This window comes from Bubalus kerabau, chromosome 17 (genome assembly GCF_029407905.1).
Source record: "Bubalus kerabau isolate K-KA32 ecotype Philippines breed swamp buffalo chromosome 17, PCC_UOA_SB_1v2, whole genome shotgun sequence".
Classification (NCBI taxonomy): domain Eukaryota; kingdom Metazoa; phylum Chordata; class Mammalia; order Artiodactyla; family Bovidae; genus Bubalus; species Bubalus kerabau.
In genome coordinates, this window is record NC_073640.1 from 29,041,487 (window position 1) to 29,056,718 (window position 15,232).

At 48.5% G+C, this 15,232-nt stretch overlaps 1 protein-coding gene, 3 long non-coding RNA genes and 1 other non-coding gene across 13 annotated transcripts in view; 3 read left to right on the plus strand and 2 right to left on the minus strand.

The window, feature by feature from the left end:
* USB1 (U6 snRNA biogenesis phosphodiesterase 1) overlaps positions 1 to 1,631 on the plus strand; it is a 15,349-nt gene extending 13,718 nt beyond the window's left edge. For both annotated transcript variants that reach the window (XM_055551595.1, XM_055551596.1), the window contains exon 7: positions 522 to 1,631. In XM_055551595.1, coding sequence (XP_055407570.1) covers positions 522 to 626 — 105 coding nt within the window. In that variant the 3' untranslated portion in view covers positions 627 to 1,631. The remainder of the gene's footprint in view (positions 1 to 521) is intronic.
* LOC129630959 (uncharacterized) overlaps positions 1 to 14,827 on the minus strand; it is an 18,823-nt gene extending 3,996 nt beyond the window's left edge. The window contains exons 1-4 of one of the 6 annotated variants that reach the window (XR_008703823.1): positions 14,461 to 14,827; positions 8,448 to 8,586; positions 8,083 to 8,282; positions 4,326 to 4,440 (exon numbers count right to left, since the gene is read on the minus strand). This is a non-coding gene — a long non-coding RNA (uncharacterized LOC129630959). Of the gene's footprint in view, positions 1 to 4,325; positions 4,441 to 8,082; positions 8,283 to 8,447; positions 8,587 to 12,272; positions 12,667 to 13,265; positions 13,376 to 14,460 lie in introns of those variants that run through there. The other 5 variants (XR_008703824.1, XR_008703825.1, XR_008703827.1 and 2 more) reach the window with 5 other exon arrangements.
* Positions 688 to 2,363, minus strand: LOC129630960 (uncharacterized). 2 transcript variants are annotated; one of them, XR_008703831.1, is made up of 3 exons: positions 2,228 to 2,363; positions 1,701 to 1,834; positions 688 to 872 (listed from the first exon to the last, which is right to left on the minus strand). It is a non-coding gene; the product is annotated as an uncharacterized LOC129630960 (long non-coding RNA). The 2 variants fall into 2 exon arrangements; XR_008703832.1 differs by having other exon boundaries at positions 2,155 to 2,254.
* TRNAC-GCA (transfer RNA cysteine (anticodon GCA)) lies at positions 6,404 to 6,475 on the plus strand. The gene has a single exon. It is a non-coding gene; the product is annotated as a tRNA-Cys (tRNA).
* Positions 11,128 to 14,438, plus strand: LOC129630961 (uncharacterized). 2 transcript variants are annotated; one of them, XR_008703834.1, is made up of 4 exons: positions 11,128 to 11,981; positions 12,238 to 12,581; positions 13,190 to 13,447; positions 14,068 to 14,438. It is a non-coding gene; the product is annotated as an uncharacterized LOC129630961 (long non-coding RNA). The 2 variants fall into 2 exon arrangements; XR_008703833.1 differs by lacking the exon at positions 11,128 to 11,981 and having other exon boundaries at positions 12,302 to 12,440; positions 14,068 to 14,436.
* Positions 14,828 to 15,232: the final 405 nt, after the last annotated feature.

A 15,232-nucleotide genomic window follows, 5' to 3' on the forward strand; every position in this document is an offset into this window, starting at 1 on the left:
TCTCGGAAAGGAGACGGTGGGGAGTTGCCGTGTAGGAATGTGGACCTTGTGTTGCAAGCACTTGTTTTTCAAGAAAGGCCAGAAACCTAGATTTTTTTTTTTTTTTTATGTGTAATCACCCTATTTTCAAATGTTGGCCACCAGTATGTATTTTTTAAGAAAATATTGTTTGAGCCAAAGGAAACACATGCAGGCGGGAGACAGCCCCTGGGCCATTATCAGGTAGCCACGTCTGTTCTTGGCCTGATCACGCTGGAGGCGGCGAGGAGCTGTGGGCTCCGGCTCTAGCAGACCCAGGTCCCAGGCCTGGTTTTATTGGATTCTATGATCCAGGACTCGGAGCATCCATTTCCTCGTCTGCCAAGGGAGGCTGATAGCACTGGCCTCACAGAATAGCAGAGCTGATTAGACAAGGTAGCCTGATCCGTGAAGGATTTCGCTAGGCTGGCTTTGTTCGCAGTGCCGTCTGGGTCCCTGATTCCTCTTAACGCAACTGTCCTCTCCTGGCTCCTGCTTTTAAGGGAATCGTGGATGAGTTTGAAGACTCTGAGATGCTGCTGCGTGCGTACGCCGAGCAGATTCGCTGCAAGTCTGGGAACAAATTCTTCTCGATGCCTTTGAAGTGAGCACCAGAGGCCCTCATTGTCCTGGGCCCCTCTGCAGCCAGACAGAGATGGAAGAACCCACTCAGATCGCTGGGGATGCTGCCAGCCCTCCACCGGGGGGCCTGGCTGGAGGAGGGACAGCTGCTCTGGGTGCTCTTTGGGAGCTGGTTCTCTTGGCCTCTTTGAGTTGCAGGTCAGGTACCACTGCATTGTAGTCTTTCCCAGAAATCACCAGTAGAGGGCAGCCTGGGCTTCCTAGTTCTAGGTCTGTGGTGGTTATGCAAAAAAGCAAAACAAAACAAAAAATGGGGGTCACCTGGTGAGCCCACCCGTACTCAGCCAGTACCCCCATGGTAGTCCCGCCAACAAATGGCCCCTCCCCCACACCCCCTTGGGCTGTCTGCATTTGGATGCCATTGGCCCCAGACGAGAGCTTTTTGAAGCCATCATGCCCTGTCTCATCTCTGCTCAGGCCTGACAAAGGGTGCTTCCATGGGCCTGTCATGCTCCCTCCTTGAAGCAGTGTCGCTTTTATTTATTTATTTTTAGTCTCACCCCCTCCTATGCCAGTGGAGGCCATCTCAGGGCCAAGGCCCAGGGTGCTAATTTGTGGTTTAGCATCAGTTTTCTCCATTCCTTCCTCCCACTCACCCCCAGCCAGGTGCCTGGGAGATTTGAGCAGATGTTTCATCTTGGCCTGACTGGTGGCTTTAAGCCAGGCCTCCAACGCTCTGACCTCTGGCTTCCCATCAGCTTCCCAAAGAAGCCAAGAGGCGCCTTCCCCAGGCAGAGCTCTCTTTCTGCCGCCTCCGGCTGCCTGCTGCGGCCTGCGGGCATTCCGGGGGCACTCGGAGGAAGGGCCAGGGCTTGCACAGGGGTTTTTGTTTTCCTTGAGCCCTCAGCAGAGCCAAGGGCCAGTCCTCCCTCCAGCTGCCACCTGGATTTCTAGTGATGGCGGAAGAGACACTTTTACGTTTTAGTTTTAAATTATGTTCAACAAATAAAACTTAGGGTTTTTATTTTGGACTCTGTTTTGGACTGCTTCTGTTCAACCAGATGCAAAGATGACTTTCCTCTGCCCCCATCTTCTCTAACCTGCTTCATGGTGGGAATGCACTCTTAGGAGTCTCCGTTTTGACCTCTTAAGGTGGCCATGAGAAGCCTTGACGATACATCAGTACAGGGTGCGGGCACCTGGCCTGCCAGGCCTGCTCGCCAGAGGTGGGTACCTGGACCAAGGCATAAGCACAGACATCTAGACACGATCCTGCTGTGACACTTCTGGAGTCCTTTCTAGAACCCTCTCATCTCTTCCTCCCAGGAACCCCCTGGAGAGTAAACCAGGTAGGAGTGATTATTCTGCTTTTCCAGAAAAGCAGGTTCCATGAATTGTCACATGAGATCTCAGACAAGGCCCTAACCTTAGTGCTGTCCTTTGCAGCCTGCCAGGCCCGCTGTCCCTGCTCCAGCCCAGACCACCCCCTCTCCCCTGGGAAGGATGTGGGGAGAAGGGTGCCTGTGGCTCTGGTTCCCACTCTCCTTCCTGCACCTCTGAACCTCTCTCCTGGCCTCTTCGTGAGGCCAGCTCCCAATCACCACCCTGGAGAGACCCAGGAAATCACTTTCTGTGCCTTCTTCCCCAAGCCCTCTGCATGGAGCTGCTGATTCAACCAGGATTGGCCAGTCAGGTCTGCTGGCTTTTGAGGTCACACGGGCTGGAGAGGGAGATGCAGGCCAGCCTTCCTGGCAATTCCACTGTGCAGCCAGCGCTTACTGACACCTGCTCTGCACCAGCCCCGACCTGGGCAGCTAAGTGAATCAGCCTCCTCCAACCCACTGGATGCTAATGAGGGGGTGGGGCTGACAGGTGCAGAGGATCCCATTCCCATCTGGGAGATGCAAGCAAAACCACCCGATTTCCTGCAGGTTCCAATTTCAGGATAGAGACCAGCATCTCACAAGGCAGGTATTGAGGGCGTGGACCACCTGATCCTCTTCATCAGGGCCCTGGAGGCTCCATCTCAGGCACTCGTTCTTCCTGGGAGGGCCCCCCGTCAGCCCCCACTCCCACCCCCCATGTCATGTAGCATCACCATTAACAAACCCAAGGGGACTGACTGACCGACCGGCCCCCTGGGGGAGGATGTGGTGCAAGGATGGAATTAGAGTGCGGCATCTTTGAGAGATGGGCCAAGATCAATAACTGTCTCTTCCAGGGAGAATGGAGGTGGTGATGGAGGAAGCAGGAGATTCACCGAGGGGGGAGGGGCGGCGGGCGGCAGGGCTTGGCGGGCGCCCAGACGCTGAGCGCGCCGCTGGAGAGGCTGCGATCGGGCGCCGCGCTGACAGTGCAGAAGCAGCTGGGGCTCTTCCATAAGAGGAGATGTGTTCAGGAGACAGGAGGCGAGACCAGAGCCAGCTGGGGTCCACCCCTCGGCAGGCCGGCTCGGAATAAAGACACGCTGTCGAGGAGGGGTTTATCACACCAGGGAGGGTGCAAAATCAACACATCTGTCCTTAGATGTTCCCCACAGGGCAGGGAAATCATCATCTCCCGGCCTGTTTGGCCCCCTTCCACCTGGCACTCTCCGTTCTCTCCACACGCCTCTCCAGACCACCCCAGCTTTGTTTCCAAGGAAGAGGGAAATTACCCCAGCTTGTTTGTTTATTCCCGGTCTCGGTACCAGGAGCCCCGAGGGGCCCGCAGCAGGGCGGCCAGGGGTTGGGGGTGGGGGGCTCCGGGCCTGCCTCCAACCCACCCTGCCTTTCCTTTACTGAAGGAGGGGTCTTGGCCTCTACCTGAGCCAGAGCCTGCCTTTTACAAATAAGTAGGTTGACCCCAAAAGGGGAGATCACTTGCTCAAGATGGCCCAGTAAATAAATAAAAAGTTTTAAGAAGGTTGCCCAGTAAGTAAATTTGTGCTGGGCCGGAACCCCTGGCCTGGCTTTGGATCCAGAGCTATTTGTATAACCTCTCACACCCCAGCAGGGTCTCAGAATGAAACTGTGCTGTGAAATGAGGTGTCTGGGATTTAATTAAAAAAGACTCCGGGACAAAAATGAGGGGAAGGTTAGGGGCTAGATGAAAAGACTGAGGCAAGATATGGGTGGTGTTTCAAAGCTGGGTGACTGAGAATAGATAGATGTATATATATATAACTGAGTCACTTTGCTGTACACCTGAAATTAACACGACACTGTTAATCAACTATACTCCAATTAAAAAAAAACAAAAACAACTCGGTGACCGAAAGGTTGGAGTTCACAGGGCTCAGTCCCACTGGTCCCCTCAGGCCTTGGGGTCTGGCCAGAGCCACAGAACTGGAGACCCCTGTGATGGGTGCAGGTACAAACCCACCTTGGAGCCCTGAGGTACCTGTAGGGGCCAAAACCAGTCACTAAAGAGAAAACAATGACCAGCCCTGTCTGACTGTGGGTAAGCAGACAGCACTGCTTCCGGTTCCTGGGCTCCCACCCTTACTAGGTACCCCCTAAAAGCAAGCCTTTTTTTTTTTTTATTTTGCCAATTGTGAATAAATATTATGAAAGATTGCAGTGCAATCAGTTAAATGGAGACAACCCTGTTGTCCATTTCTGATGACTACACCACATTTCCCAGAAGGAAATCTCAAAGTGGAAACTTTAGAAATCCATTTCCCAAATGAGGGACCCCACACAAAAGTTCGTGGAAATGGGCGAAATTGTCCCCTTTGTCCAAACCTCGACTTCTTTTCCCTCAGGATGCTCTGTTCAACACCAGGTAATGTCCACCGTCGGTGCTGACCAAGATTCGGTGCTTGACCAAACTTCAGTCACGTTCTCCTGAACCCTCTCCCTAACAAGGAACAGAGGCTGAGTTAGAACCCCAGGTTTCTCTGTGTGTAAGTGGAAAGGTACCATGTTCGAGAACATAGGGGCTTCTTGGGACTTCCCTGGGGATCCGGTGGCTGAGACTCCATGTTCCCAACACTGGGGTCCTGGGTTCCATCCCTGATCGGGGAACTAGATCCCACATGCCACATCTAAGAATGAAGATGGACGATCTCGACCGCCACAACTAAGACCCAGTGCAGCCAAATTAATTAATTTTTTTTTAAAAAAAGCATTAGTTATAAAAAAATAAACATGGGGGCTTGTTGATTGACTGAAACTGTCTTCATATTTCTGTGGACCACACGCTTCTACGGCCCTAGTACTGTCTGTTTTCACTGATAATACCTTACCCAAAACTCTAGAGCTAACACAGCCCCTCTTGGGGTTCCTGGAATCTGTTCAAATTAGTCTACCTAAGGGGAAGCCCTAGGGCAAAACAGAACTCAAATTTCTGATGCATGATGGTCCACTTTTTTCACTTGCTATGAAGAAGCCAAAAAGCAGCTAAATGATTCAAACTATTGAAGTTCTTCAACAATGTCTTCGGAAAATATTTTCTGACCCAGTAAACCCCATAGACCCCTTCACAGTGCCCGAGTCCCCCCTCCCAGCTCTCTATGACATCTGTCCTTCTCCCCAAAATGTCCTTCACCAGCAGCGGACATGGGTTTGATCCCTGGTCCGGGAAGATTCCACATGCGATGGGGCAAATAAGCCCATGCGCCACAACTACCAAAGCCTGTGTGCCAAGAGCCCACACCCACAATAAGAGAAGCCACGGCAATGAGGAGCCTGTGCACCAGGAGTAGAGAGTAGCCACCGCTTGCCACAACTAGAGAAAGTCTATGCATAGCAAGGAATACCCAGTGCAGCCAAAAATAAATAATGTTGTTTTTTGTTTTTTAACTTTCCTGATCTGCCAAATGAAAAGGGAAAAATTTATTGAAGAACTGAAGACTGTCCTGGGAGCATACTCTCCTGATTCCCCAACTGATGTCAACTTATCCCCCTACCAGTTGACCCTAGGGATGCTGCCCTTTGGTTTGGAAGGCCAAAGGGAACCCCATTTCTGAAGACCCTCAAGAGTCTCAGATGACCCTGATTCTTACAGGAGAATGAGGGAAGTAAGAGAAAAGTCACCAGGAGCCATCCCACCAAAACGGAGGGGTCCTGTATTGAAAATTGTAAACAGCAAAGAGATGAGCTGTGGCTGCCCATCTAATTGATGGCCATCTCCATCAATTAGAAACAACGCAGTCAGAACACCCGGGGCTGGACCTGACCTCCCTAACGGCCTCTGCTCTGACCACAAGCTTTGTAAATGGCCTCAGGCCAGAGCTCCATGACACATTACAGAGAAATAGTATTAACGGGCAAAATGCAAACTTGTCTAACTCCAGGCATTAGCCCAGCATTATGAAGATGGTATTTCCAGAAAATTGCAAGCTTAAGGCACTGCAGTTAAAACAGCTAGAAGGACATGAAAATTTTAATCTATGGCAAGCTCCAAAATCATGGACCCCTCCTTCTGAAATTGTAAGAAAGAAGGACTTGAGTCTAGGAGTGGCCAGACCTCGAGAAGAGGGGAAAGCTACCCCTTAAGATAGAAATGGATCTTTCCCTGCCCCTGCCTAGGATTCCCCAATAGCACTGAAAGCCAGAAGGTCTTGAGGGGCCCTGACTGATAATCCAAGGTTTATTAGAAAGGAAATGCTCAGCCCCTACTTCTAATCCATGCATGACTCCCATTTGGGCCATCAAAACCCACAATGGTCAAGGAGGTTAGTTAGTCCAGATCTGAGATTTATTAAAATCATCAAACTCAGATTTGCCCTGCTGCCCAATCCTAGCACTATCCCATCTGCTGTTCCTCCCAACACCCAATACTTTCAGCCCTCAACTTGTGTTCTGCCTTGTTGAAGGCTTCCCAGGTGGCTCAAACGGTAAAGCATCTGCCTGCAGTGCGGGAGACCCGGGTTCGATCCCCGGGTTGGGAAGATCCCCTGGAGAAGGAAATGGCAACCCACTCCAGTACTCTTGCCTGGAAAATTCCATGGACTGAGAGGCTCCTCAGAGCCTGGTAGGCTATAGTCCATGGGGTCACAAAGAGTTGGACACGACTGAGAGACTTCACTTTACTTTAATTTACTTTACTTTACTTTCACCTGGGATAACCAATAACACACCTGGACTGTTATGCCCCAGGGATTACTGAGGCTCCCACTTTCTTCTCACACATCCTGAATGTCATTTCCAGGGACTTAAAATTCCCAGGAGACCCCACCATAATCCAACAAGGCAGATGACCTCCTTCTATGTTCTGGCAGTCATGACAGCCCCTTTTGGATGCTGAAGACCTTTCGAGGGCATTCGCAAGAAAGGGCCGCGAGGAGGCTAGAGACGAATTTCAGCTATGCTCTCTGTGTGTCTGCTATCTGGGTCATGATATTTCAGCTGCAGGGAAAACCATCTCCCCAGGCTCTGCTATTCAACATTTTTCCTCTCCCTGAAAGAAAAGGACAACTGACAGGGTTTGGGGGTCCTGCGGGATATTATAGGCCATAGAAACCTCATTTTTTAAAGTATTTTTATGTTTTTTAAATTATTTTTGGCCATGCTGGGTCTTTGTTGCTGCGTGGGCTTTCTCTAGTTGCAGCGAGCAGGGCAGGGGCTCCTCTCTGACTGTGGTGCGCAGGCTTCTGGTGGAGGGGGCTTCTCTTGCGGCAGAGCACAGGCTGCAGGGCAAGCAGGCTTCAGGAGTCCAAGGCATGTGGACCAGAGATCGACCCTCTGTCCCCTGCACTGGCAGGCGAATTCTTAACCACTGGACCACGAGGGAAACCCCATAATTTCTCTATGATTGCCTCACCCCTCTATGCCATGACTAGGGAGGCACCCCTAGTCCCAGTAGTTCAGAACCCCCTTTCCAAAGATGCTTTCCAAGAACCTTAAGGGCTCTCTGCTTTCATTTCCCACCTTTGAACTTTCCAAGGATTCCCTGCCTCTTTCTTGTCTGTGCATAAATAAGAGAGTCATGCCCTCAGAGTGTTATCCTAGAAGTGTAATGGACACCCAAGACCTCTGGGATAGTATAGTTTGACCTTTGACCCAGTAGCTATGGCATATCCCCCATGCCTGTGAGCCATGGCTACAACCACCACACTTGTCTGAGCTACCCCCAATTTAGTATTAGGTCATCTGCTTGATATATATGTCCTTGTGCTCCACAGACCCTGTCATCTAATGGAAATATACAGTACTTTTCTTCATCTTGACTTACCTCTCATGAAAGGTACTGTCTCTCTACTACTCTCTCTCCTCACATTAGTATACATCAAAATCAAAACCTTAACTCTGCTCCCTTGCTTCCTTTACCCACTGATGGGACATCCCTTGATTGTGTCAGTAACACTAGATCATTGTTCTATCCTAGGCTAGATTTATCAGAAAAGCCCCTCCCCCTAGTTGACCTCACTCTTCAGAGGTCAATGGCTCCTGCCTCTTCCACGCTGCACAGGCCATCACTGATCAACATAAACCTCTAGAATATCGAGGCTTGCCAAACATTAGTTCAGCCCACGTAGCTGAGTTAATTTGCTCTTACCTGGGCTTGCCAAAGAGCAGAAGGAATGAAGGTCAACATCTATGCTGATAGCCACTACACCTTGGGTTAGTGGATGATTTTGGTATATGCTAGAAACAGAAGATTCATGACAGTAGCTGGTACCCTGGTCAAAAGTAGGCCCCAAATAGCAGAACTTCTAAAGGTATTGTTATTACCCCAGCAGATCATGACAGTTAAAACTGAAAGACATAGCACAAAAAAATCCAGATAAAGTCCAATAAATATGATAAATTAGCAGCATCTTCCCCAATTACCCAAAAAATCTAAGCAGTTTCCATGCTTTAGGATGGAGCCCCCTGCATCCCTCTTTGAGGCCCTAGACTCCAGTGGGATTATTCACCTACCTTCGAGGGAGAGCACTAATTTAGAAGGACTCCTGGGACTTCCCTGGTGGATCTGCAGCTAAGACTCTGTGCTCCCAAAGCAGGGGGTCCGGGTTCGATCCCTGGTTGGGGAACTAGGTTCCACATGCCACAAGTGATCCTGCATGCCACAACAAAAATTGAAGATCCCTCCTGCTGCAAGTCAGACCCAGTACATCCAAATTAATTAGTTTTTAAAAAAGAACGAGTCCTAAGAAAATCATAAAAGAGGTCCACATGGCCCAGATAACAGCTTCAGACTCAGAAAGAATTGGATGGGAAAAAGCTGTCTGTTCAAGCCATTCAGATGGACTTTGGAATCACCAAGATGTCTATTTGGTAGCCCTTAATATCTCTCTCGAGTCGTTTGGTGTGGTTCACACAACATGACTCATACAGAAAGGACAGGATGCAGGATATATTAGGCAAAAGGTAGTTTGGACCATTTGGCTTTTATTTGGTTCAAGCAGTTCACTTGCCTCAATTGCCAGAAATATAAGTAAAAGTAGGGCAGGAAGGGAGGCAGCTCCCCCTCAGAACTTTCTTCATCAGCAAGTAGATTTTATCCAGGCACCAAAAGCACGAGGCTACCAATATGTTCTCACCGCTGTCTGCCTGTTTTCTAAATGGGAAGAGGCTTTCCCCTGCCCAAATGCCTCAGCAATATCAGTTGCCAAAGGGTTCCTGCAACAAATCTTCCCCACCTGTGGCATCCCCTCTACCATCTCTAGCAACAGGGGATCACATTTCACTGGTAAAATTATACAGGGAATGGAAAAGGCAGCACAGTAGTCAAAGACTCCACTGTACTTAGCATCCTCAGCCATCGAGTGCCATAGAAAGAACATAGAAACACCATCCTCAAGGCTAGACTGGCTCCACTGTCCAGGACTGGGCTTACACGCCCACAAGCCCTGCCCCTTGCTCTCAGGACTCTCACATTGTCACCCCTATCTTCAGGCAAGCTATCTCCCTTTTTAAAAAAAAATTTATTATTTTTAATTATTTATTTATTCAACGGTGCCAGGACTCAGTCACATGGTTTCTTTAGCTGTGGCAATATCTTTCAGTGGTGGCATGTGGGATCCTTAGTTGTGAGGCATATGGGATCTAGTTTCCTGACCAGAGATTGAACCCAGGCCCCCTGCACTGGGAGCACAGAGTCCTAGCCACTGGACCACCAGGGAAGTCCCAAGCTATCCCCTTATGAAACAATCACAGGAAGGCTCATGGGGACGCCTTATTCATCTTGACTAGTGGAAGATTCTAACTTTATTCAATGTGACATCCTTAGATACTGTCAAGAATCAACAAAACACACTTGATCCTAAATCAACAAGTCAAGGTTCCGTTGACTGCCTTCCCTTTAGAACTTCCTGATTATCCTTCATGTGACTACAATAAGCAATCTGCTGCTGCTGCTGCTAAGTCGCTTCAGTCGTGTCTGACTCTGTGTGACCCCATAGACGGCAGCCCACCAGGCCCTGCTGTCCCTGGGATTCTCCAGGCAAGAACACTGGAGTGGGTTGCCATTTCCTCCTCCAATGCATGAAAGTGAAAAGTGAAAGTGAAGTCGCTCAGTCGTGTCCGACTCTTAGCGACCCCATGGACTGCAGCCTACCAGGCTCCTCTGTCCATGGGATTTTCCAGGCAAGAGTACTGGAGTGGGGTGCCATTGCCTTCTCCTACAATAAGCAATCTAGTGTTCTAGAAATGCCACTGTCAAAAAAACCAATCTTGAGCCTAGAAGGCTCAAGATTATTATACCACTTTACTCATCGCTAACATTGCTGTCAAATCACTGGGTGTTCAACACTGGAGTTGTGTTTCATAACTAAAGAAATAAAAGAGTCAATATAAGCAGCTCATATAACAACATCAAAAACACAAACAACCTGATTTTTTTTAATGGACAGAAGAACTGAACAGACATTTTTTCCAAAGAGGAAATGCAGATGGCCAATAGGCACATGAAAAGAATCATCAGGGAAATGTAAACCAAAATCACAATGAAAAGGACTTCCCTCATGGTCCAGTGGACCAGAATCCACCTGCCAACGCAGGGGACACAAGTTTGATCCCTGGTCTGGGAAGATTCCACATGCCAAGGGCAATTAAGCCCATATAACACAACTACTGAGCCCGCACTCTAGAGCCCGCAAGCCACAACTAACGAGCCGCTGTGTCCCAAGTACTGAAGTCCATGTGCCTAGAGCCCATGCTCTGCAACAAGGGAAGCCACTACAGTGAGAAGCCCACGCACTGCAACTAGAGAAAAGTCTGAGCAGCAATGAAGACCCAGCACGGCCAAAAATAAATAAGTTTTAAAAGACAATGAAAAAAACAAGGGAGGAGTTCCCTGGTGGTTCAGTGGTTAGGATTCAGCACTTTCACTGCCAGGGCCTGGTACAACTACTGATCAGGGAGCTATGATCCCACAAGCCATGTGACACAGCCAAAAAGAAAAAAAAAAAAAGGTGAGAAAACCACAATGAGGTATCACCTCACACTGGTCAGAACGACTATCATCAAAAAGAACACGGAGAACAAATGTTGGCAAGGATGCAGAGAAAAGGGAACACTTGCACACTGTTGGGGGAAATGTAAATTGGTACAGCCATTAGGAAAAATGGTATGGAAGTTTCTCAAAAGTCTAAAAATAGAACTACCATATGACCCAGCAATTCCACTCCTGGGTATATACCTGAAAAAAAAACCACTTATCTGAAAAGATATGTGCACCCCAATGTTCATAGCAGCATTTTTTACAATAGCCAAAGACAGGGAAGCAACCTAGGTATCTATCAACAGACGAAAGGATAAAGAAAATGTGATATATATATTTAATGGAATGCCACTAAGCCATAAGAAAGAATGAAATTTTGCTATTTCAGCATCATGGATGGATTTGGAGGGTATTATGCTAAGTGAAATAAATCAGACAGACTAAGACAAACACTGTATATCACTCACATGTGAAATCTAAAAAAATACAACAAACTAGTGATATAACAAAAAGGATGCAAATTCACAGATAAAGAGAACAAATTAGTGGTTATGGGGCAGGGGTAGAAGAAAGGGGGAAGGGCAATATACAGGTAGGGGTACACACTATTAGGTATCAAATAAGCTGCTGTACAGCATAAAACCCCCAAGCCACTCCAGGAACTCTGCACATCCCTCATACAAGTGGAAACTGAGACCCAGATCAACCACAGGAGGACCACCTTCAAACAAATCCTTTCCGCACCCAAATTAAGCATCCTTTGGTTACCTTCAGCCATCAGATAACTATCTCTATAGCCATTGCCTAACTCCAGATGATTCTTATTTTGTCCATGGAACCCATGCTTTATTGGCTGTTACATTCCATCTGGGCCAGATACTGGTTACCTTGACAATCTCACCCATCCCCTCATTTTACTCAGTTTCCCATGATCTCCTTCCTCTCTTAAACTATCTCTAAAACAGTCATCACTCCTTCAGTTTAATTTCCTCCCACTATAGGAACAAAAGGTATTCAGGACATCATCTACATCATCATCTACAAATACCCTTGTAGATGATCTTGGTTCCTGGGGAGCAATTTAGAAAAAAAAAAAAAAAACAGTAGAATTGGGCCTACATTCCATCCACGACCTCACTACTACTTGGGGGCAAAGGTTTGTCACCTTTTGGGTACCATTCCCAGGAATCTATCATCTGGCTCAAGAGGTTAGACTCAACAACAGAATCACCTGCTCATTGCTGAAGCAATTCACCTTGTCCTCAGATAACATCGCCATTGGCCTCAAATCAGTGACTCACCAAGGATGAGAAACCCAGCTCGCTGTTCTCCATAACTGCATCAGCCTCGATATGACCCAAGAAGGGGGCACGTGCACAGTGGTCAGAAACAACTGCTGCATCTTTGTCCTTGGCAATCTACATGAAATCTCTGCCTTAACCAGGAAGGTTCGAGACATGAATGAAGAGGTGTGTGCAGTACTTCCATCACCACCCACTGAGGAGGGACAACAGGTCTGGGGACTTCTTCTAGAGGCTCCCTGAAGGTCTACGAAGTTGGGCACAGGACCAATTTGGCCTCTAGTCTTCATCTTTCTATTTATCTTCAAGGTATTCCTCTCATCAAATGTCTGTGGATCCCACAGCATAGCAATTATCAACCCTCATCAAGTCTCAACAGATGATTCAGCTGGTTCTAAATGAATAAAAAGCAACCAAATGAAAAATGAATGTACTAATATATTGATCAGAGGAAAGAAGAACGCCTCTGCATTCTTCCCTTTGTCAGAGGGAACTGACAAAGACTCTCTGCTTAACCCAACGTTAGTCAGGCTCCCTTGAATCTTCTCCCCAGAAAGGCCCATCCCTGTACTTCCTTATAGAATCCAGTTTTAGCAAGAATCTTGCTAAGTCAATTTAGCTGAATACCCCACCCTTGACACCAGATCAAACTCAGCATCCCCACTATACCCTGGGAATATGTGATCACCCTCACCTACCTTCAGCCAGAATTGCCCCCAAAGACTTGATAACTCTTCTTAGTAATTTTCCATCCACCAAAGCTGCCCCTCCCCCCACTTGCTCCTTGGCAGTAAATCCCCACTTGTTCTAGTTGTATTTTGAATCAGTCCCAGTTCTATATCCAAGTCTCTATTGCAATCTTTTTTTTAATAAAATCTGTCTTGGCCATTTTAACTTCTGCCTGTTCTCTTTAACAGTGCTCTTTTCTGGACTTCCCTGGTAATGCAATGGATAAGAATCCGCCTGCCAATGCAGGGGACATGGATTCAATACCTGGTCCAGAAGGATTCCACATGCTGCTGAGAAATGGAGTATTTCCTGCCATTATCAGTAAACAAGGATGTCCCAGCCATCAGCGATTCTGTCCCTCCAAAGTTAATTTCTGAGCTACAAGGGCACCCAGGAAGAACAGTACCTATAATCTGGCAGCCCTTAGGCTGCAGTCACTCCCAATGGTGAGCCTTGAGGAACTAAGGATATTGACCCCAGATAGCTGAGATGCAATGGAGAAGGCAATGGCACCCCACTCCAGCACTCTTGCCGGGGAAATCCCATGGACGGAGGAGCCTGGTGGGCCACAGTCCATGGGGTCACTAAGAGTTGGACACGACTGAGTGACTTCACTTTCACTTTTCACTTTCATGCATTGGAGAAGGAAATGGCAACCCACTCCAGTGTTCTTGCCTGGAGAATCCCAGGAACGGGGAAGCCTGGTGGGCTGCCATCTATGGGGTCACACAGAGTCGCACATGACTGAAGCGACTTAGCAGCTGAGATACATCTGAAAGGAAAGATTTCAGTGACCCTAGACCCTTACATCTTCCCCTACATAGAAAAGTGCTAAATTCCTTAACTTGAAGTATCTGGTTTTACTTAATTAATAATAATCTTTAGATGGTCAGACTACCTGCCCTGTTGCAAACTTCTATACAACCTGATCCTCCCCTCCTCAAACACACACACTCACACCATCCCCCTCCTCAGACCTGTTCTCTCAGGGTCACTTGAGATGCTGTCTCCCAGGCTTTAAGTCCTAAAAATTCCCACCAAATAAAACATAACTCTCAATTTTCAGGCTGTGACTATTTTTTAAGTCGACACTGCAGAGCAGCTAAGCCAGTGTGCCCCAACTACTGCCCCTGAGTGCTGCAAGGGCTGAAGCCTGCAGCTCCAAGGCCCAGGAGCCACAACTGCTGAGCCCATGTGCTGCACCTATACCGAAGCCCATCACCTACAGCCTGTGCTCTGCAATAACAGAAGCCACTGCAGTGAGAAGCCTGTGCACCAAAACTGGAGTAGCCCCCACCACCCGCCAAAAAACACTAGAGAAAGCGCAAGCAACAAGGATGCCCCAGTGCAACCAAAAAAATAAAAATAAAAAGATTAACCCCTCCCAATCCAATCCGAAGTGAAAACAAGGCCATTTAAAAAAGTAAAGAAAAAAACAAACAGTGCTCTTTGTCTTCACCTGGCAGGTCGGTGAACAGGCTTTTTCTGAAGCCCTGCCAGATCTCTGCGGATTTCCAGGTTGGGAGGCCTGCCGGCGACCCCGAGGGCTTACTCTACCGAAACCTGCCCTCAGGTAAAGAAAGCTCCCATTTCCGGGGCTGGGAGGCGGCTCCGGCGAGGTCTCCGCCCTCCTGTCCTCCCGCGGGCGCCATCACCTCCTGACCTGACGCCAGTCCGTCGGGTCAGGACTTCCCTTGGTCTGGAAGGTTACTCTTGTGAACCTTAGACACCAGGCCTCCCACCTCTAGCCTTCAGCATCCAAACCAACCAGATCCTCAAATCGATCTTGGAATAGAATTAAGTGAGTTCTCAGTCGTGTCCGACTCTCTGTAACCCCATGGACGGTATAGCCCGCCAGGCTTCTGTGTCCATGGAATTCTGCAGGCAGGAGTACTGGAGTGGGTTGCTGTGCCCTTCTCCAGGGGATCTTCCGGACCCAGGCATCGAGCCCGGGTCTCCCACACTGCAGGCAGATTCGTTACCATCTGAGCCACTGGGGACTAGCACTTGAAAGCCCGCTGTGCGGGCAGTTTTGCCCACCCGCCCAGCACCCTGTGGGGCTGCACTGTCACATTTCGTTTGTACCAAATAATGTTCTTTGCTTGGACACCCAGCGTGTGCTAGGCCAGGAGCCGGAAGCATATCTTAACTGCCCACCCCAGCCCTTTGCCCTGCATTCCAGATAAGGACTTGGCGGTTCAGAAAAGTTAATTAACTTGCGCATCTCCATG